The sequence below is a fragment of the Tupaia chinensis genome, unplaced genomic scaffold, assembly GCF_000334495.1.
Source record: "Tupaia chinensis unplaced genomic scaffold, TupChi_1.0 Scaffold000544_1, whole genome shotgun sequence".
NCBI lineage: Eukaryota > Metazoa > Chordata > Mammalia > Scandentia > Tupaiidae > Tupaia > Tupaia belangeri.
Genome location: NW_006160056.1, coordinates 1389821 through 1415376, shown reverse-complemented (window position 1 = coordinate 1415376; position 25556 = coordinate 1389821). Strand labels below are relative to the sequence as shown.

The 25556-nt window shown below is 36.7% G+C and overlaps 1 protein-coding gene across 6 annotated transcripts in view; it reads right to left on the bottom strand.

The window, feature by feature from the left end:
* PPP1R9A (protein phosphatase 1 regulatory subunit 9A) overlaps positions 1-25556 on the bottom strand; it is a 361745-nt gene that overhangs the window by 71788 nt on the left and 264401 nt on the right. For 3 of the 6 annotated variants that reach the window (XM_027775319.1, XM_027775318.1, XM_014591219.2), the window contains exons 5-8: positions 25123-25258; positions 20495-20557; positions 19409-19474; positions 840-995 (exon numbers count right to left, since the gene is read on the bottom strand). In XM_027775319.1, coding sequence (XP_027631120.1) covers positions 840-995; positions 19409-19474; positions 20495-20557; positions 25123-25258 — 421 coding nt within the window. The remainder of the gene's footprint in view (positions 1-839; positions 996-19408; positions 19475-20494; positions 20558-25122; positions 25259-25556) is intronic. The other 3 variants (XM_014591221.2, XM_014591222.2, XM_014591220.2) reach the window with 2 other exon arrangements.

The following is a 25556-nucleotide window of genomic DNA, read 5'->3' as shown; positions in this document are numbered from 1 at the left end:
TTTACCATGAAAGCAAAAGATGGTAACTTCCTGTTACTGCTAGTCACTGAGAATGTCACCAATCCTCGTTAGTTTTATTAACTCTTTTCGAAATCTGTTAATTATGGTATATTCAATTAAACCCTTTAGGTATGCCATCTGATTCTAATTGGAATCCTGTCTATTTCTGGAAAATAAAGAAAAAGATTTTTTTTTTTTTAAGAAACTCACTGCCTTAGAGGAAAACTAATCAATCATCAGGCACAAAACTTCTGTGAAATTGAAAAACATATAACTTGGGACCAGCAGTTAGCATAATGGCTATGTCGCTGGACTCCCATGTAGTCGACCACGGTTCGAGTCCCAGACCCGGTGGCTTAGAACTCACGCAGGGAGCGTGTGCGTGTGTGCCCAAGATCCCGAGAGGAGAATGGAGGAGAAGGGATTGTGGCGTGGCCATGCCCTCTTGGGGGTGATTTCTCGCTTTCTATCTCTCTGTCTCTCTCTGTGTTTCTGGTGAGTGTGTGCGCCCAATAAGAAAAAACTTCTCAAAAAATTAAAAAAAAAAAAAAGAAAAACATATAACTTGAACTAGTCACAAAACTGCACATTTAAGTTATAGTTTGAAAATATGAGCTAGAAAGGTTGTAAACAATTGCTATGACAACCATTTAAATGAATGATCATAGAATGAGACCTACTTAAATTTTACCTTAAAATTCAATGAAACTCAGGACAATCTATTATTTAAAAATTTTCCATTGGAGATGGATTATTTTAAGTATATGATTCAACAAAATTCTATTCTTAAAAATAAAATGGACAGGGATAGAGAAATACTTTGCAGATCAACAGCTTACCTCTTTAAACTTGTGACTAAGCTTGGTCGTATCCAGGTCTGATGGGGAAAACATGTCCTCATTCTCAGGAAGCTCAAAGACTTCTATGGCCATGTCACCGCCAGGAAGTACAGGTCCTACCTCATCCTCTTCTTCATCAGTAGCATATTCTCCTGTCTGAAAGGAAGGGATTTCAAAATTCCAGCTATTTTTGCCCCAGGCATAGGTGGGTTATTTGAAAATATTTTATGACAGAGAAATAAAATGTATCGCCAAATTGTAAAAGTGTAAGATGGCCTTAAGTCAAGCATGCTTCATGCAGCCAATGTTATAAGCAAATGTTAGTTCGAAGATCCAAAGTGTCAAGCCTACGACATCTGAAAGTGCATTCCTAAACATCTAATCATATCAGTACCATCTTTAGTAAAGTAAGAGTTGTGTTTTTTAATCTAAGTAACAGACAGTTTTATTACATAAACTTATGTTGTCAGAGGAAATAAGTTATTTCTTCAAATTCCCAGCATCTGTGTGAATAACCAGCCTGAAACTGGAGCAAGTAAAAAGGAAGGGGAGCCTAAAGATTCCAAGAGTTGGAGGACCCGTAGGTGGCGTGGTGGTTAACCTCCAAACTACTTTAATAAATCTGAGTATCTGTTCAATATGGAAGAAAGATTTCACATAAAACTCTAGATATTCAGCTTTTCTTGAGAAAGCCAAGAACTGTCAATCTAGGCACATGTCTATCTAGGCATAATAACAGTTGGCCAGAGTGAAAGCTGTTGGCCACTTAGTGGTACATAGGCTTTGTAACAAAATGTCCTTGACTCCATAGTGCTCTGCTGTTAGATTCACTCATTTATAATACCTGCCAGCCCCTGTGGGCATCTGCGTTCATGACTCCTGTAATAAATGTCTTTTTTGCCACCGAATTCCTTAACATTTTTTTAGAAAGTAGCTGCTCTTCTGGCAGTATCAGGCTGTGAAACTGTAACTCAAAATAATTACTTAACATCTACACCTTATCGGGGACAACAGTTGGCATGGTGGTTAAAGGCGCTGGACTCCCACATGGCTAACTGTGATTCGAGTCCCATACCTGGCAGCTTGCCTTCTCACTTTCCCTTTATTTCTCTCTCTCTTTCTCTCTCTGTCAAATTAAAATAAATAAAGTTAAATAAAGTAATTATTTAAAAAAAATCTATGACTTATCATATAAGTTAAAGATAAATCACTGATTCTCAGGGTTAAAAAAATACATTTTATTTACCACCGTTCTTTTGGAGACTTTATCTAATACATAAAACACAAATAGGAATTCATATTGCCTTTAAAAATAAACTTTCATAAACACTGGACTAATGATTTATCCCTTTGATTAAATAAGTTTAGCAACTGATCACTGTTTTTCTTCTGGTTCTGTACTGTATTCTTTCTGCTAAAGTCAAAACACGTATTCCCAACCCCACCATCACCTTTTTTTTTTCCTAAGATTTTTACCATAGGACAAGTGTACCGGCCAAACAGAGAGAGAAAGAGAGAGAGAGAGAGAGAGTAATAAATCCCTCCCCAGGAAGGATGGTCACACTGCAATCCCTCCTCTATTCCCCTGGGGTTTGAAGCATGCACACACATGTGCCTGGCATGATTTTCATGCTGCTGGGTCCAGGACTTGAACTATGGTTGGCCATATGGGAGTCCAGTTCCTTAACCACCATGCCACTTGCTGGTCTCCCACCACCTTTAAAAAATTATGTTTGTACATGAAGAAAATCTGGCCATTAATCTCAATGTAACAGTCCTTAATGTCTGGAAGACCACTATTAAATTACCTTAGATTTCTCTTTTTCAAACAAATAATGCAATTAATGCAAGACAGATGTTGAGTGATGTATAAGGCCACTGCCAGCGTAACAGCTCATGCTCTTTTTCAAATAAAATAATTCCACCTGGGTCATCGGAAAAGTCATGATAGATATCGGCATAGAAAAACATGTCACGACTTTTCCTACAGCCCGATGGTTTCCCCAACAAGTCTATAAATCTCTTTGTCCTTATCTTTATGGTAATACTTTGACTTCTCTTAAGTTCTCCACATTTCTCCAGGTTGTGACATGCAGAATGAAACACAATTCCTAGTAAGGAATCTATGGGCCACTGACCTCAGTGAACAGATTAGATTATCTCAACGTCCTTCAGACCCTGCTTCCCCACACAGAAGCTATTATCATGAAGACCTTGATTTTAGAGACATTTGTGTATAAATGCTGGCTCAAGATATTTCGTGCAGGGCAATGATTTTTCCAAACAAGGTTTCAGGATAGTTGGAATCTTTTTCCCCCACAAAATAAAAAGCTGCGACTAAAAGAAAAAAAGAGGCTAGCTGCTTCCATCTTGATACTACATAGCTCCCCTGTACCTGGAACACCAAGACTCTGAAATCTGAAATGTCTAAACTGTAAATATCATTCCAAGGATCTCTGGCAGCCGCAGGGAAAGGCAGCTAAAGAATGAGGGCTGGTCAGTTCCAGATAGCTTCTGTTTGTTAGTACAATGAGATCCTACAAATCTTAAAAGGCCTCCAATTCCAGATCGGTATTTGTGTGTGTGTGTGTGTGTGTGTGTGTGTGTATGTGTGTGTGTGGTATTCTATCTATCTCCTGTCTCCTGTCTGTATATATTTTTAGAGCCAATGGGTACTTTGTAAATGCCAGAGATGTTCATTAACAGAAACATAACAAGGTTGGTAAATAAACTGTCTGATGGAAGTTTTCATAGAGAAGTACACAATTTTGTAATTGTTTTTAACCCTATAATAACAACCAGTAGCAAAGCCAAGCCATTATTATAAAGGTCTAAACCAGGTATATAAAATTCAGTTCCATATAATCAATTTGATGAACAGCATGAATGACTCAATAAAATTTTAAGCTAAATTTAAAGTCTGACTAAGCTATAAAAATATGGCATATTTTTAACAGGAGCTGAAATGAACAATTTTATTTCCTTTTGCCACCTTGAAAATACTGTTCACTTTGTGTGAGAGAGTTAATACAAATATATGTCTAAAATGGGGTGCGACATATTACAGGATCCCAACAATTTAAAAATAATAAATTAAAGAATGCCAATTGAATTTAATTGATAATAACTACAACTTCTTAAGAAGGCTTTTCAATAATATGGAGAGAACGAACTGCAGTCATTTGTTAAGAAAGTAGCATTTTGTCATACACATCTTTAATATCTTTACAGTGAATAACAGAATTAGAATATATACAAAACATGTAACTCTTACATAGCTCTGGCTTTGTCATCCAGATGTACTTTAATTATAAAAATTACCTTCATAAATGTACATTATAAATAATAATTCTTGATTCTGTTATTGTTTGGCTTTACCAGCCTCTTCTCCTTCTGAATATCATATGACCTGCAACCCTGCTGAAATTATTATCATTTCATCTTGCCATTTACTCATATTTTCTCTGCAATTAGCCTTTTGTCCTAACAACAAAAATAGGTCTTTTACTGTCTTGAGTCCACTTTTTACTTATTTTATGCTATGGAAAGATGAAATGATAATTTTTTTTTTATGCTATGGAAATAGTGTAAAAAAAATGTCCAGCTGTGGAGCCAGCAGGTGATGTGGTGGTGAAGTTACTTAATTCCCAATGGCCAGCCATGGTTCAAGCCTTAAACCTAGCACCTTGAAAATCACACTGGGCACCATGTACATGCATGTCCCAAATCCCAAGAACAGAGTGAAGGAGAAGGGACTGCAGTGTGGCCATCCCTCCTGGGGAAGATTTCTCACTTTTCCTCTCTCTCTGTCTCTCCAGCAAGAGCGAGCACCCTACAGCGACAACCTAAAAACAAATAAAAAATTTTTTAAAGGTCCAGTTTTCATTCTCTTTGCTGCTCATTTGCCATTCCTACACTATGTAGGCTTCAGAATAAAGGATGCAGTTATCACAGAACCTCATAAACATGTGGAAATTTTATAAATTACATTTAGTAAAATAAGAATAATAGGTTCTTTTGGTTCTTTTATCTTTATTGAAAATAGAAATTATTTTTATGGTTACTATGTAAGTAAAAAAATGACATGGAATAATACATTAGCAGAATGTTGTAAAGCTCAAAATTATAGAGTGGATTAAATCTGACATTACAGAGGAAGATAGACAATATTGTAAAAAAAAAAAAAGTTGTTATGACAAAGTATTTCCATTGGTAGTCAGCTCCTTTTTCTTTTTCGGAGAGATTTTCACTGTAGGGCGCGTGCGCTCGCCAGACAGACAGAGAGAGACATAGAGACAGAAAGCGAGAAATCACCCCCCAGGGGGGATGGTCACGCCGCAATCCCTTCTCCTCCATTCTCCTCTCGGGATCTTGGGCACGCCCGCACACGCGCCCGGCGTGAGTTTTAAGCCACCGGGTCCGGGACACGAACCGCGGTTGACTACGTGGGAGTCCAGCGACATAGCCATTACGCTAACTGCTGGTTCCCAGCTCCTTTTTCTATTCCTGATCCAATTCAGAATCTTTCAAGTAACCAGAGACTCTCAAAATTCCTTGTCCCATTCCACAAATCCACTCAAAATGTGTCATACATAGTTGTTAGGGTATTTTTGTCCCATGTCTTTGTCAACCTTCTTGATGCCCCATAAAAAGTGGCAAAAAAAAAAAAAAAGTAAACAGCAATCCTTTTGCAACTTACTGTGTGCCCAGAACATTTCTCAACAACTTTCTGATATGGGTGCTACTGTGCTATTTAATTAGTGGACTTTACCCAAGGTGAGACACTTCATTAAGTTGTTGAAGCTACATCTAACCCACTCTGAAAGCCCATGGACCTTCTTCTATGCTATGCTGGTTCTACTGTACAGAAACTAAAGTTCTGCAGAGGGAAAAATACATCAAGAATATATTCCTTTTATATTTCCCCAGCCTAAAACACTGATGCATAAATAACTGTTGTGTCGTGTCAGGATTCACCTTATATAACTTTGAATGCCCATGTCTACTAGACTCTAAAGTCCTTGTCCTTTCTCTTCTCTCATGCTTGCCCTGGGCAGGGTGTAGAAGTCCCCTTCAAAAAGATGGGAATAGTAATTGGTGAGTTAATTGCAACAGAAAGAGAAAAATGATTGAAAAATCAAAACATGTTCACACACTATTTTATTTTACAAATCAGCAAGTACTCATTTATTGGCCTGTCTTTTCACTACAGAGCCAAGTCTTCCTCAAGACTTACGGATCTGCTGACTGATGATGCAGGCATTCTTTTTTTTGGGAGAAGTTTTTGCTATCGGGCACGTGCGATCGCCAGAAAGACAAGAGACAGAGAGACAGTGAGAAATCATGCCCCTAGGGAGTGTGGCCACACTGCAATCCCTTCCCTTCTGTTCTCCTCTCAGGATCTTGGGCACGAATGCACAGGCGCCAGGCATGAGTTTAAAACACCAGGTCTGGGACTTGAACCGTGGTTGACTACATGGGAGTCCAGCGACATAGCAATTAAGCCAACTGCTGGTCCAGGCATTCTTTCTTATTACACCGTGGCCATAACATATAACATATAAAATTATTATATTGCCTTAAAAATGGATGAAAAAGATCCTTGTAAGGCAAAATGGGTGCAAAATTCCTCTGGATTTTTATGGTTTGATCTCTCTCTTTTTAAAAATATTTTGTTCTCCCTTATAATTTTTCTGTGCTACCATCTTTATATAATCTTCCTATAGCATCATATTTGGTTTTCAGAGATGCAACTTTCTTTACATTCAGAGTACTAAATATTTTGTTAAATGACACAGTTATAGTAGTAAGTATACCCAACCTGCATTCTGATAAACACATAACTCTGACCGCTAGGTTGAATGTGTAGATATATCAGAGCCTGGAACAATTCATGAGAGCTATAGACATTAATCTAAATTTTATAGAAGAAACAGAGAATATTGATTATATTGATATGTTCATTAACTGTGGGGGAAGGGTCAATGAAAGAATGTTTCTGAAGTCACATAGACCTGGGTTCAAATTCTGACTTTGATACACTGGGAAAGTTAGTGCCTAAACTTAACTTTTTAATTTCTTCATCTATAAAGTAAGGACAAAGACAGTTCTTTAGTACAAGCTTGTCATGAGATTAAATTAGGTGGTGCCTGTAGACTATCTAACACAGGTCAGGTACATGGTAGGTGCTCCAAGTGCCTGCTGCTACTGGTATCAACACTGCAGTAGCAACATGCCAAAGTCTCTCTAATCTGTATCTTGTAACAAGGTATTTGCTAAGCTGTGGTCTCATAAATATACTTTTCTAGAAGACCTTAATGCATGTATCCCTTACAAGCCAACCAGTCATAAACTGAAGTAAAACTCTTCCTTTCCCTAAAACTACTCTTCTCTCACATTCATGGTTCTGAAGGAGAAACCAGCTTCTACTGAAGCCCAAGAAAACATTCAAACCTTTGCTCTCCTCACTCACTGGGCTCCCACCTGCCCCCGTGATTCAAGATGAACATCCATCTACATTAGAATATCCTGTGAAGCTGCTGCCCTAAGACCTTCCTAATCTACTCCTTTATGTGGCCATGTATGCCTTACATCACCCAAAACACTGACGTTTTTACAGCCCTCTTCTCCCATCAACTTCTTTCAGTTGAACGTTCCTTGAGATTGCCAGGCATGATTTATCCCCACAATTTCAGCATGGCTAGCTCATTGCTTGGCATATAGTGGGCACTGAACAAATGTTTGCTGAATAAATTAAGACAGTTGTAGCCACATCTGCATCACACAGCAGAGCCTGATTTCCCTGTTAATCTCAGCTTTCCAGTATGAAATACAGTGAAGCACAGCTGCAGCCGGGGCCTAAATGACCCTTTTGGGGATTTTCTCTTGTTGTTAGGTTCAACCATTAGCAGTAATTTTTGCTGTAGCAATGTTTGCTCTGGTAAATTCGGGGAAACTAAATGGTGCTAATCATAAAAATAGCTTTAATTATGCAGTTTTTGTGGAATTTGTTTACTGGGTTTGAATTTGGATATATATATATATATATATATATACATATAACATGCATCTTTTTATATGTATGTATGTGTATATATATATATATATATATACATACATATACATATACATATATATAAAATAAAAAATATATATATATATTCAGACTCTGTTTTGTGAGAGAATAGTTCCTTTTTTTCTGAAGTAGAAAAGACCTCAAACTTACATTTTAATGTTTAAAAGTCCTAAATCTTTACTAACCATTCAGATGGTTTTCAGCAAAACATCCCGTTCCATGCAAAGGCATTTTTCTTTCTTTTCTTTTCTTATTATTTTTCTTTTTGTTTTGTTTTTGTGTGTGCCCTAGTGTTACAGTGTTAAAGTCACCTAGTGTCTTTGAATGTCATTTGACCATTTGTAAAATGGCACATTCTCCATGAGGTAGTTGTGAGAAATTTACAGTAGAGATGTACTCAGAGTTAATCACAATTCCAGAATCTGCTAAATAACTGAATGATTTTATTATTATTTTCATCATACCTTCTCCAGGACAAGGACATAAATCAGTACAAGAGAAAAGAGGATGGGTGGGCTTTGGGGCTGCAGAGACCAGGGCTTTCAAAGAGGGGAAAAAAATACCCTTAATGTCACAGTTACACAATAGTGGGCAAGCCGTTTAGTTTGTATCTTTTGCGGTCTCACCTTCTGTAAATTATTTACAAGATACTACTCTCAAAGGGTACTGAGAGGATTCAAAGAAAGAAAATGTGCAAATTATCAAACATGATGCCTGGAATATATCATATATATTCATTGCTCTTCCCATTTATCAACTCATTCAAAATTTTCTTGTCAATATTTTGTGCTCAGAATGGTCCACACCATTCTTACTGTTTAGGCATCATATCAAGAAATATCTAAAATTCTCATTTAGATTATTGATATGGCCTCTGGGTTCCCTGCTTCAGACTCTCAGATCCTTTGGTCATTGATAATATTGCTGACAAATTATTCTTCCTAAATTCTGACCAGAGAGAATTCAGATTTGCCAATAAAATATTTTCCAACAATTCAAAATAATTTTTTCCTTCTTAAAATTTTCTAGGGACCAACAGATGGCATAATGTTTGCATTACTGAACTCCCATGTGGCTGAATGTGGTTTGAGTCCCAGACCTGGTGGCTTGAAACTCAACCAGGGCGCATGTGTGTGTGTGCCCAGAATCACGAGAAGAGAAAGGAGGAAAAGGGATTGCGGCACTACCATCTTCCCTGGGGGGTGGTTTCTCTCTTTCTATCTCTCTGTGTGTCCCTAGTAAGAACATGGGCCTTATAGCAAAAATCTCTCTTAAAAAAAAAATTCTAGTAATCATGGTAGGCAGTTCATAAATTACATTTGATTTCACAGTATTTTAAAGACTCTTTTAGTTTTCAGCCCCCTCCCACTTTTTTTTTTTAGAAAATATACTCTAAAAGCAGGAAGGAATTTTACCTACTGCTATGGTGGGCAGACTGAAAGATGACACACAATGATCGCAGTTCTTGGGTAATCAAGCCCCGTACAACCCCTTCCTCTGGAGTGAAGGCCGGACCTAGGGACTCACTATAACAATAGAATACATCCAAAGTAGTGGAATTTCACTTCTGAGATTAATTTACAAATAGACTGTGACTTGCATCTCTTTTGTTCTCTTGCTCACGCTCCCTCTGCAAGCTGTCACCATCCTTCCCATCACTACCCTACTCGGAAGCACGCAGCCATGCTGTAAGTATGGAAAGGGCCATATCACAAGGAGCTAATGTTTCCAGCCAACAGCCCATGAGGACTTGAAGCCTGCCAACAATCACATGAGAGAACTCGGAAGTGGATCTTCTAAGTCCTGCCAGCAGCTATGAGTGAGCTTGGAAAAAGACTCTCTCCCAGTTGAACATTTAGTGACCACAACTCTGGCTGACACCTTACTTGTAACCTTGAGTCAAAGGCATTCAGCTACACTGACCCTCAGACACTATAACATACAGATATTGTTTGTTTTAAATTGCTAAGCTTAGGTGGTAATTCGTTATGCAGCAGTAGGAGGAGGATACTGCTGTAACAAACACGGGAAAAATAAGTAAGTGGCTTTGGAAACAGGCAGTGGGAAATGACTAGAAGGAGTCTGAAGAATGTATTAGAGCAAGCCTAACTTGCCTTGTGCAGATTATTAGTGGAAATCTGGAGGGGGAGGTATGGGCATGTCCATCTTCTGTGGTAGCAGAAAGCTTAGCAACATTATCTTCTTCTCTAATGAGAAAGTAGGAAATGTTCCTAGTGAACTGGATAATCTAAGTAGATTTCCAAACAAGCTGCTGAAAGTGCTGCCCGATTTCTTCTCACTGCTTATAGTATAATGTGAGAGAAAAGAGATAAATTGAAAGTACTGTTAATCACAAAGAAACAAAGACGTGATGGTTTTGAAAATATTAAGTTTAAAATTAAGAAATAGTTTTCCAACAAAATTCAAATCTAGGGTTCTGCCAGGAAAATAGGGTCTAAAAATGAAGCAGATGTGGCCATAAAATCTCATAACTAATTCTGAGCTTAAAAAAAAAATTTTTTTTAAAGATTTATTTATTTAATTCCATTTGTTATTATTATTTTTAATTTGACCAGAGATATAGAGAGAAAGGGATAGCGAGAAAGCAAGGCACCAAGTCTAGGACTTGAACCACAGTTGGCCGTGTGGGACTCCAGAGTCTTTAACCACCACTCCATCTGCCAGTCCAAAAAAACCCAACTTAAAAAAAAAAAAAAAATCCTGAGTGGTAAGCAAGTCTACCATTGCCAAAAAGAGAGACAGTATTTTCCAAGATTGTTCATTGAAAAGACATCATTGAAAAGATAACATGGAGTAAAGGCTGCCGATGATGCCTCTCAAAGGACATGCGGAGAACTGAGACATTCATGGGAGAACTGTCTCCCAACAATATCTATCTTCATTTCTATATCGTCATGGCTTGCAGTATGATACTCCCTTAGCCACACTGATAAATGTGACCAAGAGCTGCTAAGAGCAAATCCATTCAGTCAATCTCATAGCATATAATTTAGACTACTATCTTAATTAGTAGACTTAATTAGTAGAATTACAGGACTCCAAGTAGTAGAATAAATCCAACTTGCACTATTGAAATTAACCATATTTTCTAGGATCCCAGATCAAATTGCTTAAAGAAAACCCATAAACCATCAGAATCTATCTCAGAAACCCTGGTAGCTTTCTCTTAAAGCTTCTGTATTAACCTTTTCACTTGGTCTAGGATTTTAATCCAGGTATAATAGGATGTATCAATGATTGCATAGACTCTACCTTGGCCTATAAAGAGGAACTAGGGTCTAGAGCAATTCTATCACCTGGAACAACCCTGGTCACTGAGTTGAAGCTGACATGGATAAATGCCTTCCAGGACTTAGGTGGTACCACTGATCAGATCACATGAACTTGCAAACATATTTGTACCACCTTATCTAATTAAATGACCCCAAAGTGTAAATATAATTGCCCATAAGGTATGTGTAAATAATAAGTCAATTATCCTTCAGGAAAATTCCCCCAAGTAACCAAGGGTATCCTTATCTTAGAGAGCGCTCTGTAGTTATCTGAGGACTACATGACCTAAATGTAGTCTTTCTTTAAATACATACAACTCTTTCTTTAACAGATGACTTCTTTAAAAGATTTTTTTTAGATCCACATAGCTCTAAAAATTTAGTTTATTATAATAGGGGTGTGTTAAATCAGTAGAAGGGAGGCAGATGAAAGGATGATTAATGGCGTGGGAACAACCAATCAGGCATTGTTTTATGGCTTTTTTTAAATTATTTTATTTTATGCATTCGACCACTGTATATCACTATAGCTTGTAAAATGAATTTACCCAACATGAATAAACTTTTTGAAGGAAACATTTCCTAATAAGGTTCTTCTACCCCAAAGGTGCTGCTGAAACCAAAGATTTTAATCAGTTGCTACTATTTGTTTCTACATTTTGCTACTAAACTTTAATTTATTGATCTATAATTTTCCAAGAAGTAGACCAAATAGGTCATTGGCAATAAACCAAGAGTTAGTAAGAATAGAACAAGGTTCATCGAGGGGACCACTAGCCAGAGCTGTGTAAGTATAGCCTTGAGTCCTGCCTAGTGAGCAAAGTGACTATACCCATTTGGGTGTCTGCATAGCTGGCGCTGAGGTTGAAAAGCCCAGTAAGTAACACTGAACACAGTAGCTGAATCATCAGGGAACCAAGCCCACACACTTAAGGAAACTCTATGAATAACTGGGCCAGAGCTCTGGCCCTCTTCAGAAGCCAGAGGGGGTAGTCATAGTTTCCCCCAGACATATTGCTGCCACTTGTTCATGTGAGTCTAAGATACTATTGGTTCAGGCCACCATCTTACTTGAATCTATTTTCCACTTGAAAAACAAAATTGGGCCTTCCAGTCTTGGTCATGAGCTCAAGTTGGCACAACCAAAACTAAGACCTTCAGGTCACAGAGTCACAGAGTCACAGAGTCTCCACGGATGAACTTTACAGTTTCAACAAGTACTTAGTAGCTGATTAATAGCTGCTTTTTATTTTATTTTTCCTAAAGGGGTGTGTGTGGTGGCTGATCAGGCACGTGGTGGTGCTATGTTGGGAAATGGCCGTAGTAATCTGACAGCATTAAAGAGTCTAAATAAGCTACGATTTCTCTATAGCTTTCTGTGACTTTGTTTCTGCTGGACCACTTGAGGGAAAACTCAGAGAGAGATCTCCCTATCCCACTATTACTGCTGTATATGTGGCAATCCCTTAATGGGAGAATCTCTACTACCATTAAGGGGACAAAGTATCATAAGCACACAACACATCAATTACATTGCATGTGAAGCAGTAGAAGCACAACATTACACTTTATGTGCCCCAAAGGTCCAATCCACAAGGCCCTTTTTCTTTCTGATACCTCACTGTGACCCCTTTCCAAACCATACCTGTTGCATTTGGGCTGCCTTCTCACCATGGACCAGGTGAGATGGTGAGTTATTAAGTCAATATCCAAAAAAACCCACAAAACTAAAATGCCTGCCTTCTCCAATGTTCCCCAGCATCCTCAAGAGGTGTATAAAGCAGTTGGTATTCCTGCAAGGCAATGAAATCAGATCTACTCTTTTTTTCTTTTTTTGCTATAGGGCGCGTGCGCTCACCAGACAGACAGAGAGAGACAGAGAGATAGAAAGCGAGAAATCACCCCCCAGGGAGGATGGCCACACCACAATCCCTTCTCCTCCATCCTCCTCTTGGGATCTTGGGCACACATGCACACATGCCAGGCCTAAGTTTAAGCCACCGGGTCCAGGACTTGAACTGTGGTTGGCTACATGGGAGTTCAGCAACATAGCCATTACGCTAACTGCTGATTCCCCAGATCCACTTTTAATCATTTTTCTCCTTAAAGAAGCTGAGTTAAGAGCCAGTTGGTGGTATGGTGGTTAAGGTGGCTGGATCCCATATGGCCAACTGTAGGTTCAAGTCCCAGACCCACTGGCTTGAGAAATATACTAGGCGCATGTACATAGAATACCCAAAATTCCAAGAGGAGAATGGGGAAGAAGGGATTCAGGAACAGTCATCTCTCCTGAGGTGTGCCTTCTCATTTTCTCTCTCCCCTATGTCTCTCTCCAGCAAGAACACATGCTCTGTAGCAAATTAAAAAAGAAAAAGAAAGAAGCTGATTGGGGTAGAAAGAGAAGGCATCAAAGGGTGTGGAGGCAGAAAACAGCTCGGTGCCAGGTGCAGGCGCATTTACTTGTAGTTTTGAGCAGTGCAGTATTACTGCACGTGAACCTAACTTCCAATGTCTATAGTCTACTTGAAGAATTTGGGGCCCAAAGGTAGCATGGTGGTCAAAAATGCTGGACTCCCACATGTCTCACTGTGGTTCGAGTACTAGACCTTGTGGCTTGTTTTCTCAATTTCTCTCTCTGATCAAACTGGAAAATAATAATAATAATAAATAAAGTTAAATAAAAAATAATTATTATAAAAAGAATTATATAAAGTAGGTCATAATTACTGACCTTACTTATTTAGCTCATCACCTCAGCAATCATAACTTTGATTCCCATAGCAGGAACTCTTATAGAGTTTATTTTAATGGAGGGCATTTGCAACTGTATTATCATAACATCTCTTTAACCTATTAATAGTTTAACATAAAGGATAAGGGGAATTTTCCAGGGTGATGAGACTGACTGTAAGAATTTATCTAGACTTTTTGGGGAGTTTCTCATTCTCCCGTGGGTTACCTTCATCGGCACTATAGAGCCAATCCAAGGCAGTTAGGTTTCCCGCAGGAGCTGGTCTATCTCAGAGACATTTCCCAGACAATGCCAGCTACAAAGAATTTTGAGAACTTTTACCATTTGACTGAATTTACAGTTTTCATGACAGACATAACAGACTGAAGGAGAGATTTTTCTTTTATTCTTTTTTTTAAAAAGAATCATTTTATTCAACTTTATTTATTTATTAATTTATTTTAATTTGACCAGAGAGGGACAGAGCAAGAGTGAGAGAGAGAGAGAAAGTGAGAAAGTAAGTCACCAAGTCCGGGACTCGACACGTGGTCGTCCATGTGGGAGTCCAACACCTTTAACCACCATACCACCTGGTGGCACAAAGGAGAGGTTTTTCAAAAGGAGCCAAGTTGTTGCTCTTCCCCCCTAAGCAGAATTAGAGACCCAGTCTCATCATTTTCCTGTTGAACCAGCCAAAGCTCTAAGGATTTGGTAAGCTTCTGACCATGACTACACTTTCTTCCATTCATGTTTGGTGTAGATGCATGTCTCTGAACTACTGTCTGAATAGGGTCAGTCTTCCTCTATCTTGGAATGGGTCTTTCTACTAGTTGAAACAGACTGCCATCATTTCTGTGCTGGTCAAGCCACGATTGCCAATGTGGATGAGAAGGTGAGATGATTTCTCCACAGGCAGAGGTCACAAGGGGAGCCCAGAGCTCAGGTAACCTGAATCTTTTACAACAGGCAGTGAACATGACTGCCCTTGTTCTGGAGAGAAAGACTATCAGGATCATCCTAACTGTTTCTCTACACAAATACTGGAAAAGATAGCACACAATGAAAGACAGTCAGTGATTCAGAAATGTCAGAGATCTGTGGGGAACAATATTGTTTAAACAATATTGTCTAATTTACTTTTTTCACTTTCTAGACATCGTTACTTTGTGTATGCTGTGCTCTGCAGGGAAAGTGGTCTTTATATTTCTTGAACACATCCTATATTGACCCAGTCTCTTGTGCTACGGAAAATGAATACACAAAAACTTCTTGCAAATAAAAACTGAAACCAGAAACCGCAAATTCATGCTTTTATTTTTTATGCCCATTTTTGTGGTGATTCTTTTACCTATGGTTCGCAGAACTTGTGAAAGTTGCCTTAAAAATTATTTTCATTCTTTACCAATTATTTCCACAACAAAATAGTAAGCTACTTGCGAGTATAAAATATACTTTTCCATGTTTCAGTATTCTTACTTCTTTTTAATAAATGTTACCTACTTATAAAAATTAATGCATTGTCTTTAAGTCCCTGTTAAATACGTTCTATAAGAAGACAGAAGCAGTGATCCCTCTTTTCCTGCCGAGATCCTGAACTAAGCAATCAACAGACCAAAGTAGACTTCTCTAATTCAAATGTCACACTGCAATTTTAAACTGGCAGTCTTCCTTGAGTTTCATTTTACTTGCCAAGGAAACAATGAAGCCCTTATTCTGATGCCAGCAGTACTGTGGGAAGAGACTGGGAGATTTGTGTTTCCTTGAATTTCCTGAATTTTTAATCCACAGAAGTGGACAACTATGATGACCAAATGAGCATGTGTTCTTACTATTTTGATCATATAATTGTGCAACTAATTAAAACTTGGAAAATACGGTGTGTTCATATAAAAATTAACTTCCGTGGTTGCAAGAATACAGTAAGATCATCAAACAGAACTAGGAATTATAGTTAGATAGAATTTAAAGAACAAAAATGAACCACCAATAAAAATGTCTTTGATGGCATTTTTATAGATTATCTATGGATTTATGATAAATATAACCTCAATCTTACAATCTTCTTCTAGGGAGAATAATACTATTTTCTCATGTGATTATCTTCAGATATGGGACAGTAATTTCTTCTTACAAAGTGTCTGCAATACCAGGATTCCAAGATCATTTTTTTCTTTTTTTTGGGGGGGGGCGAGGGAGTTTTTTTGTTTTTATTTTTTGCTATAGTGCATGTGCGCTCGCCAGAGAGACAGACGCAGAAAGTGAGAAATTACCTCCCAGAGGGAATGGCCATGCTGTAATCCCTTCTCCTTCATTCTCCTCTCGGGATCTTGGGCATGCACGCACATGTGCCCCATGTGAGTTTAAACCACAGGGTCCAGGACTTGAACTGTGGTCTACTACATGGGAGTCTAGCGACGTAAGCCATTATGCTAAATGCTGGTCCCATCACAAAATATTATTTTCTGAAAGATGGATATCGAACTTGAGCTGTGAAATATTGCTTTCCTTGACTAAATATGAAGATTTTCTGCTGAGACTTCTCCCTCCAGATTAATTTCTAGTGGCGTCTACATACTAAGTGTCTAGACTGGTCCAAGTGAACAGGATCCAAACATCTGAATATGATTAGGGTCAGAATATTGCTCTATTCCCACGGAATCTGAAGCACAAAGAGTGAAAATGGAATGAAAGAGAGATTGCAGATCACCTCCTCCCGTACCCTCTGAATGCTCAGATTGAACTTCATGAATTAGGAAGAAATGCACCATCCATCAGATGATTAGAAATCATCACAGGGTCACAAGAAATATGGGAAAGCAAGAAAATATCTCTCCTCTAAGGGAAAAGACTAACTCCTCTTCATCCTCAGACAGTACAATGAAACTCATGGAAATGTCAGATAAAGAATTTAGAATATTCGGGGCCAGCAGGTGGTGTGGTGGTTTAGGGCGCTGGACTCCCACAATGCCCACGGCGGTTTGAGTCTCAGACCTGGCAGCTTGCTTGCTTATTCACTCACTCTTTCTCACTCTCTGTCGCTCTCTGGTAAAAATTAAAATAAATAAAGTTAAATAAAATAATTATTTTAAAAAATCATTTAGAATATTCATAGTGACAAAGCTAACAAGTATGGAAAAGAAGAGAGAAAATGAACTGCAGAAGAGACATGAGAAAGGAGCTGATGAGTTCCAGGAGGTGAGAAAATTATTCCAAGATCTAAAAGAGGAAATACACGCTATAAAAAAAAATCAAATGGACCTGTCAGAGGTGAAGGCTATAATACAGGAAGTCAGAACCTCCCTTAAAAGTATTAAAAGCAAACTGGATCATACAGAAAATCGAATCTCAGATGTAGAAGATAGAATCGCTGGCCTAGAAAAGTCCACCACGAAGACTGAGAAAATTTCCCCCAAAAATGAAAATAATATACGAGAAATACCAGATACCATCAAACATCCAAACATCCAGATAATTGGTATCCCAGAAGCCAAAGAGACTCATAAGAGCATTGATACACTATTCCATGAATTCCTGGAAGAAAATTTTCCAAACCTAGAGAGGCATTCAAAGACCAGTCCCAAGAAATACAAAGGACCCCAAATTAAATCAACCCAAGAAGATCTTCTCCAAAACACATTATAGCCAGATTGATCAAAACCACAGACAAAGACAGGATATTAAGAATGGCAAGAAAGAAACGTCAAGTTACCTACAAAGGCTACCCCATCAGGCTAAGCGAACCTCTTACTGGAAACAATGCAAGTGAGGAAAAAATGGGAAAATGTATTCAAAGTGTTAAGGGAAAAGAAATTTCAATCAATAATACTGTACCTGGCAAGATTATCCTTCAGTTGGGGAGAAAAGGTAAGAACATTCTCAGATAAACAAAACCTGGAAGAATTTACCAAACACTAGACTAGATCTCCAAGAAGTTCTCAAGGGTGTGCTATACCAGAAAAATTAAATACAGACACACAGAAAGAAGAGTTCAAAAACTAAGAAAATGGCCAACTTAATCATAAGGACAAGTCTGAAGTTGAATATTATATCCCAGAATTTAACTGGGAAGATTGAACCACAACAGAAGATAGATTAAGTACAAGAGACTGAACTGGTGAAATAACATTTTATGAGTTTTTTTTTTTAGAGAGGTTTTTCACTATAGGGCGCGTGCACTTGCCAGACAGACAGAGAGAGACAGAGAGACAGAAAGCAAGAAATCACCCCCCAGGAGGGATGGTCACGCTGCAATCCCTTCTCCTCCATTCTCCTCTCGGGATCTTGGGCACGCACGCACACGCGCCCGGCGTGAGTTTTAAGCCACCAGGTCCGGGACACGAACCGCGGTCGACTAACGCTAACTGCTGGTTGCCAACATTTTATGACTTTTGACTAAAACATTGCTGATTTTCTTCTAGGCTTTGTTTTCCAGTTTTAAGGATTTTTGTCCTGTCTTGAGCTGCTGAAAGGTTCATGTACCTATTATTTGAATAGAATCCTAACCTGTTTCCTGGCTTAAGTTTTAGGCAAAATTTCTTAGCATTTCTTTGATTTATTAAAGCTAAAACTGTTTTTCTTGAAATTAAAAATACATTAAAAAATACCTATTTAGTGACCATAGTAAGCTATATAGCCATCAGCTAGGTGCTACTTTATAGTATATTCATTCTACTCAGAGTTTCACGCCTAAAGTCAGACATGTATTCACAGATATGTTTATGCCAGATGAACTTGCTATTGAAAGTAGTTAGGTTACTTAAGAAATTTTGTGAATCAATAAAATGTGGGGGTAAAAAGGAATAGGAAACAACTGTAGACAACTGAGATAGTGTGGGAGGAGGGTGGGAAATGGCAGATGGTGAGAAATAGGGGGAAATATATATACATATATATGTATATGTATATATATGTGTGGAAATGGAAAATTATTGATGATAACATGTATGATTAAGCCATTATGCAGTATATTCTGGATGGGAAAACACATTTTGTATGCTGTGATGATGCTCAGGAAATGAATGTAAATTAATTAATTAAAAATAAAAATTTAAAAATAAGAAAATTATTTTCTAAAATTAAAAAATAGAGCATACTGGATTAAAAGACAGTATAAATCAGTATAGACAATGTACTATGTACACATTTCACAGCCCTGCTATTAGACATTTTCATTTCCCTTTCATTTGAATCCTAAAATATTTAAAATGTTAGTGGTTAAAAGCATTCATGGCTAAATATTAGGAAGTAAGTCCAAATTGCAGAACCTGTGCTGAAAATACATGTTATGCTTCAGGATTAAATACAGTATTGTCAAATGATTATTTTCACGCTCTTTTTCAACACACAAAACACCTGGCTCTATAGAGGCTCCTGAATGCATAGAGATAGTTAATAAGACACACAGAAGATTTAATTTCACACATGAAGCAGGAAGGTACAGATAAGCATTCTTTCCTATCAAAAAACAAACCTTAAGGAAATAGTTGTTATTGTTATTGCAGTTGCCAGACACTCCTTGCAAATCAGTCATGGTATTCTAAAACAGTTCACAAAAAAAATTTTACAAAGGTTTTTTTTTTCTGATCCTGAAGAGACCAGCCCTAATGATATAAGAACAGAAGAAAGTCACTGACATCCAGTGCTCATTGTAACACACTCTGTCAAGTGCTTAGAGAATATTGCTGCACCAGAAGAAAATGCACCCATGCTTAGTTTCTCGATATTATAGACACACTATAAAGTCAACTTATATGATTAAATCCACATTATTAAAAGCTCATCCATAATAATTTAAATCTCTTGTTCACACATCACAAGCTGTTTCCAACCAGAAGCAGCAAATGACATACCTCGAATTTAACGTTATCCCTTTAATGCTTCTTATGTGAAAATTATATTCTTGTATATTTTTAAAACTTATAGAAATCATAGTTTCCATTATATTTTTGCCTCTAATTACTACATGTTAATATGAGCAGTAAAAATGCATCTCCATTCATGCAGCTACTCTACATTGTATTCAATACTTAAAAAGACTTTTTAAAATAAGTTATGATATTATTATAGTGACATTAATTTCCAGCAATGAAAGCACATTATGAAAACAAGATTAAATTACATTTTAAGAGGCTTCAGTTTTTGAAGATATGATTAACCTTGTTATGAACTGTCTAAAGAGATTTCAACATGTCATCTATATTCTAAGACTGTATGGTGTAATAAATATTATGTTTTTTAAAGAACATTTAAGAAAGCCAAATATTGATATAATTTCAAAAGTACATGTCAAATAGCTCATTTAAATTTCAATGACTCATGTCTTTTTTCTAATTCAATAAAGGAGTATAGTACTAGTTCACACTATATTTCCAGTCAGAATTCAAGTGTTTCAAGTTGTGTGATATTAACGGAAAAAATACTTATAATATACATACACCCTACAAATTATACATCAGAATTACACCACCTCACCACTTGACAGTTACAGAGTAAGATAGGAGATATAGGAGATTAAATGGTATTAGAAATTAAATTCTAGTTGAAAAATATACCATACCCCCAGAATTTCGTGGGACAGTGCTGACTGTTTGAGGGATTTATTGAAATCCTCCATGGTTACCTTTCAGTGTTAAAAAAGAAAGGAAAAGAGAAAGGGAAGAAAAACAAATGAACAATAATTCTATTAAATCCAGAAATGCAATCTCTAAATCACAGATATTTTCAGGTGTACCTTTAACATTTTCCAATTGTTCAAATTTTCATCTCTCTCTTTTTTATAGGATTTTTAGGCAGAATCATTGTAACTTTTTTTTTTTTTAAATCAGAATGTTTAACAAAGAGTGAACAGAAACAGGAATGCAAATCAAACTTTAATTTGCTGTTTGCTTATATTAAATTCTTCTAGTTTAAATATTCGGAGGAAATAAAAACAGTAAATAAAAAATAGTAAAAGCAGGAATTTAAATAGAGTTTAAAGATTACTTTTTTATTTCAAAATCTATTGAATCATATTACAGTATGACTTATAATTTCCAAAGGTATTAGAACAGATATACCTAAGAAAAAAAATACCTGATGCTATTCCTAAATAGGGTTCTGACAGAAGACCACTGTGTTTTTATGATTTCAAGATACATTTCTCACATTGCAGTATTTTCTGTGTAACCAATTCAAGCAACTCCTCTCTAAATCAGAATGTTTAACAAAGAGTGAACAGAAACAGGAATGCAAATCAAACTTTAATTTGCTGTTTGCTTATATTAAATTCTTCTAGTTTAAATATTCGGAGGAAATAAAAACAGTAAATAAAAAATAGTAAAAGCAGGAATTTAAATAGAGTTTAAAGATTACTTTTTTATTTCAAAATCTATTGAATCATATTACAGTATGACTTATAATTTCCAAAGGTTTTAGAACAGATATACCTAAGAAAAAAAGTACCTGATGCTATTCCTAAATAGGGTTCTGACAGAAGACCACTGTGTTTTTATGATTTCAAGATACATTTCTCACATTGCAGTATTTTCTGTGTAACCAATTCAAGCAACTCCTCTCTGTCAACCTGAAGAGTTCCAAGTTAGAGCCAAGCTTGGACGATTTGATTAAAAACAGAAGCTATCTATCCTTCAGCAGACAATGCTGATCTAAGCTTTGCCTCTAGAAATTGGCTAGATGAATTTGGTTATTTTGTATTTAATTACAGGTTTTCCTGGTTGGTTCAGTGAGTGCCATGGGAATACTGTTAAATAAAAATGATTCTAAATTTGAATTGCAAGATGATTCTATAAATTACAAGAAAAATAAGAAACCAAGTGATTGATTACACAAATTCACAACCTGTTCTAACGAAGATGTGAACATCAATAGGTTGTTCAATTATATGTGAAATTAACTCAGTTATTCAAGAACCATTTTATCCGATGGATATCCAATACTGGTTCTTCTCATTTTCTTTGTGCCTCTTGGACACTTTACTTTTCATTAACAGAGCAATACAGTAAACAGAAAATAGAGTGATGAGATAACACTCAAAACAGTCAATTAATAGTAGTTGGTAACATTAGTAGAAAGAAACAAAATCAGAATCAAGTAATAACTTGATTCGAGTGTGTTCTTACTATGTGTACAGCTTTCATCTCTCCTATCCGCAGAAAGTTAACAGTTGGTCTACCAGGGCATGTTTTGGTGAGGCCATGTATAACACACAAGAAAGGAGGAAAACATAAGTGAGAAAGGAAGATGACGAGCAGATGCAAAGGAAAAGGCTCCCTGGCCTTTTCCAATGAGAGTTACTTGGAGTAACATAGTTGAAAACATCTCATTTTTATTTCTATAACTTGTAGAAATAAAGAAAAGTGGACTTAACACTAAACACCATTTTTTTTATAAATGTTTTTTTGTAACATATTTGTGCACTCAATTATCTTCCCTTTAAATCCTATTTAGATATTTATGAATTATAAAATAATTCTCCAAGTATTCAGTCTTCCTGTACCAGAAATATAAAGAGTCTTCAAAATTCATGGAAAAATGGAAATAAAGTACAAGTTTGTTTTGGTGCAAATTTTGAAACCCATGCATAGGTTTTTCATAATACACATTTCCCATGAACTTCTGAAGACCCCTCATACAGAACAAAAAAATCACAGAACTCATCATTGTTTCGTACAAGTTTCTTGTAACAGTTTCTCCTGTTGCAAGAGACTCTCCAGACAGGAATTCTTTCATGACATCTCTTATTAACCAGGTATCTATGTGTGCCTGAACACAGACTGATCCATCGGGAGTGCTCTGAACACGCATTCAAAAGCAGTGCAGTATGCGGGGCCAACAGGTGGTGTAGTGGTTAAGGTGCTGGGCTCCCACATGGCCAACCACGGTTAGAGTCCTGGACGTGTTGGCTTGCTTTCTCACTTTCCCCCTGTCTATCTCTCTCTCTGACAAAGTTAAGATAATAATTACAATAAATAAAATTAAATAAATAATTGTCTAAAAAAAAAAAAAGGCAGTACAGTGTATTGCAAAGGCATGATTTGGAGATAGCCTACTCCAATCCTAACTCTGCCAACTACTACCCATACCACTAGAAAAAACGCTCAGTTGTTACACTTCTAGAAAAAAAGAGTCTCTTTTGGTTGTTTCAAAGATAGAATGAGATCAAGTAAGAAAGGGACCTTACAAAGTTCCAGGTGACAATGAACTCTATGTTTCTTATAAAAACAGGCAAACCAACCAACAAACAAGCAAAAATATAAGCAACCTTACACTTGGTATTTGGCACATTCCTAACTATAAATGTTGAGTAAAAAATATTTTTATTTATTCACATTATCAAATTAAAGGCAAATCTTCTTAAAAAAAAAGCTTAAGCTACTTGAATTGAAAACTATTGAGGTTGAATGGGATTAATTCTTCAAAATAACTAGAGGAAGTATGTGGTATGTGATCCAAAAAAATTCACTTGGAGAGTCTGAAAAACCTATCTATTATTTTCCCTCTTTCTTCATGAGACCTGATGTCTTATTTCATATTCGTGGAATATCAGATGATAGAAGAAAATTCAGGATCTAGCCCCAATCCCTGTTGTTTGAATCCCTCAATGACACTGAGGCACACAAAAACTGGAAAACTTGGTTTCTTTCCTTTTTACCACTTGATGTCTCCGTACTCTCCTGAACCTCAGATCCAAAATCTTTCTGGCAGAGTGAGGAGGTGAAAACCAAACCCAGAAAATGATTCTACAATCCTAAAATAGGCTTGTAGCCAAAGCAAATCAGTGTGTCTGATAAATCACAAAATACTGCTACAGAGAATTGAAAACTCGGTGTGCTGCAAATTCAAATATACAAGGGAATCATTTTTAGTTTCAAAATCAAAGATAACATCATTCATACATAACATCTCAGTATAATAAAAAAAAACCTTGCTGTTATTTTAAATAGAGTCTGCAAGTTAAAAAAACTTCCAAGTAATAGAATTAAAAGAGACTATTTCATTCATGTAAAAGCTTTCTAATGTATTATTCTCTGATGGAAAGTTAACTGATATACTAGTTATAATTTTCTACAATAATAAATGGAGAATACACTCTCCTTATTCTACAAATTCAAGAAAATTTAGTATACACTTGGGTTAAAACATCACAAATTAAATATATATGAAAAAATATTTGAATGCCCATTTATTAATTGTGTCTATATCCTGGTAATAATGCAAAAAACTTCTGGAAGAATAATATATTCAGATGAGTAGGGTTTGAACATACGATGATTCACTGAGCTTATAGCTGCCGGAATAAAAAAGAATGTTTATTTTCTCTATACATGTACTAGTTTATTAAGTATAAATTACTACAACTAAATTGTTGATGAATCTTTTGACATACCAATATGAAACATATGCATGTTTGAAAGTGTTTATAATAAAGCATGTTGTCCCATTTTATCAATGTACCATCGGCATTGACATCAGAAATAGACCAGCATCTGTATTACATTACAATATACAACGGTTCCAGAGAGAGCCGTTTTCACTTGGGGGTTAGCTTCCATTCATTTACTTGATCCTCTACAGAGAGCAGGATGTAAAATCATTCCAATATGTATCTGCTCTATGGAACATGTGCTAGTGGAAAAGCTTTGTTCTGCATTATGTTAGCGCAAATCATAGTGAGCAGATCCAAAGAACTTTTTCTCCCTGGAGGAGAAATAAACTCTGCAAACACTCAGGAATCTTTAGTACTTTTTCTGTGTATATTTGTATGAATATGGGTGTGTTTTTTCACTTAAAATGTTTACTGATTTTCTCAAAACAGCATTACATACTCATAGAACATTTAGAAAAGATTGAAAAAATACAAAGAAGACAGAGAAAATCACCTAATTCCAGCCATAAAAATAGCCATTAGTCACATTTTGGTATTTTTTACCCTTTTTTGTTTCTTTCTAATAGTGCGTTAAATCATAAGACATATTTGTTTCCAGTTTTCACAGAGGACACAGTGACTTGATGCATAAGTTAATATCAGATGTAAAAAGTATTCCTTTTCCATGAGCCTGAATTTTAGTTCGGTGTAGACACATCCTCTTTAAGAAATTGCAAAGAACCCATCAGGCTGTTACCCGGTAGACAGCGCGTCATAGCATAGGAAATGTAGTAAAAGCAACATTGTCGAGCCCGACTTACCTCGTCATCGTCGGCGTCGTACTGGGCATAGTGCTGCTCAAGCATCTCTCTCTGGCGCCTTTCTTGTTCCAGTGTCTGGCTTATCAACTGGGCCACCTCACTCACTTGTCCTGGTTTTTCTCGCCCAATAACGAATCTGTAGAAAGGTTAATGAAGACTAACATAGTTAAGACTCTTCAGCAAAAAGTAGGGCTAAGAAAAGTAACCAAGCTATATTATCTCAGCAGGTTCCATCCATCAAGCCTTAGAAAGTGTATCATCTAAGTACTCCAAATGGTATGCTTGGCTGAGAGAAAAGGTTAGCTGAAAAATTAAAGTGATTTTTACAGACACAGTCCATGAAGGAAAAGATTATTATATTTTTTTTTAAAGCTGCTGGTTCTGGGACTCAAACCGCAGTTGATTGCATGGGAGACCAGTGACATAACCATACA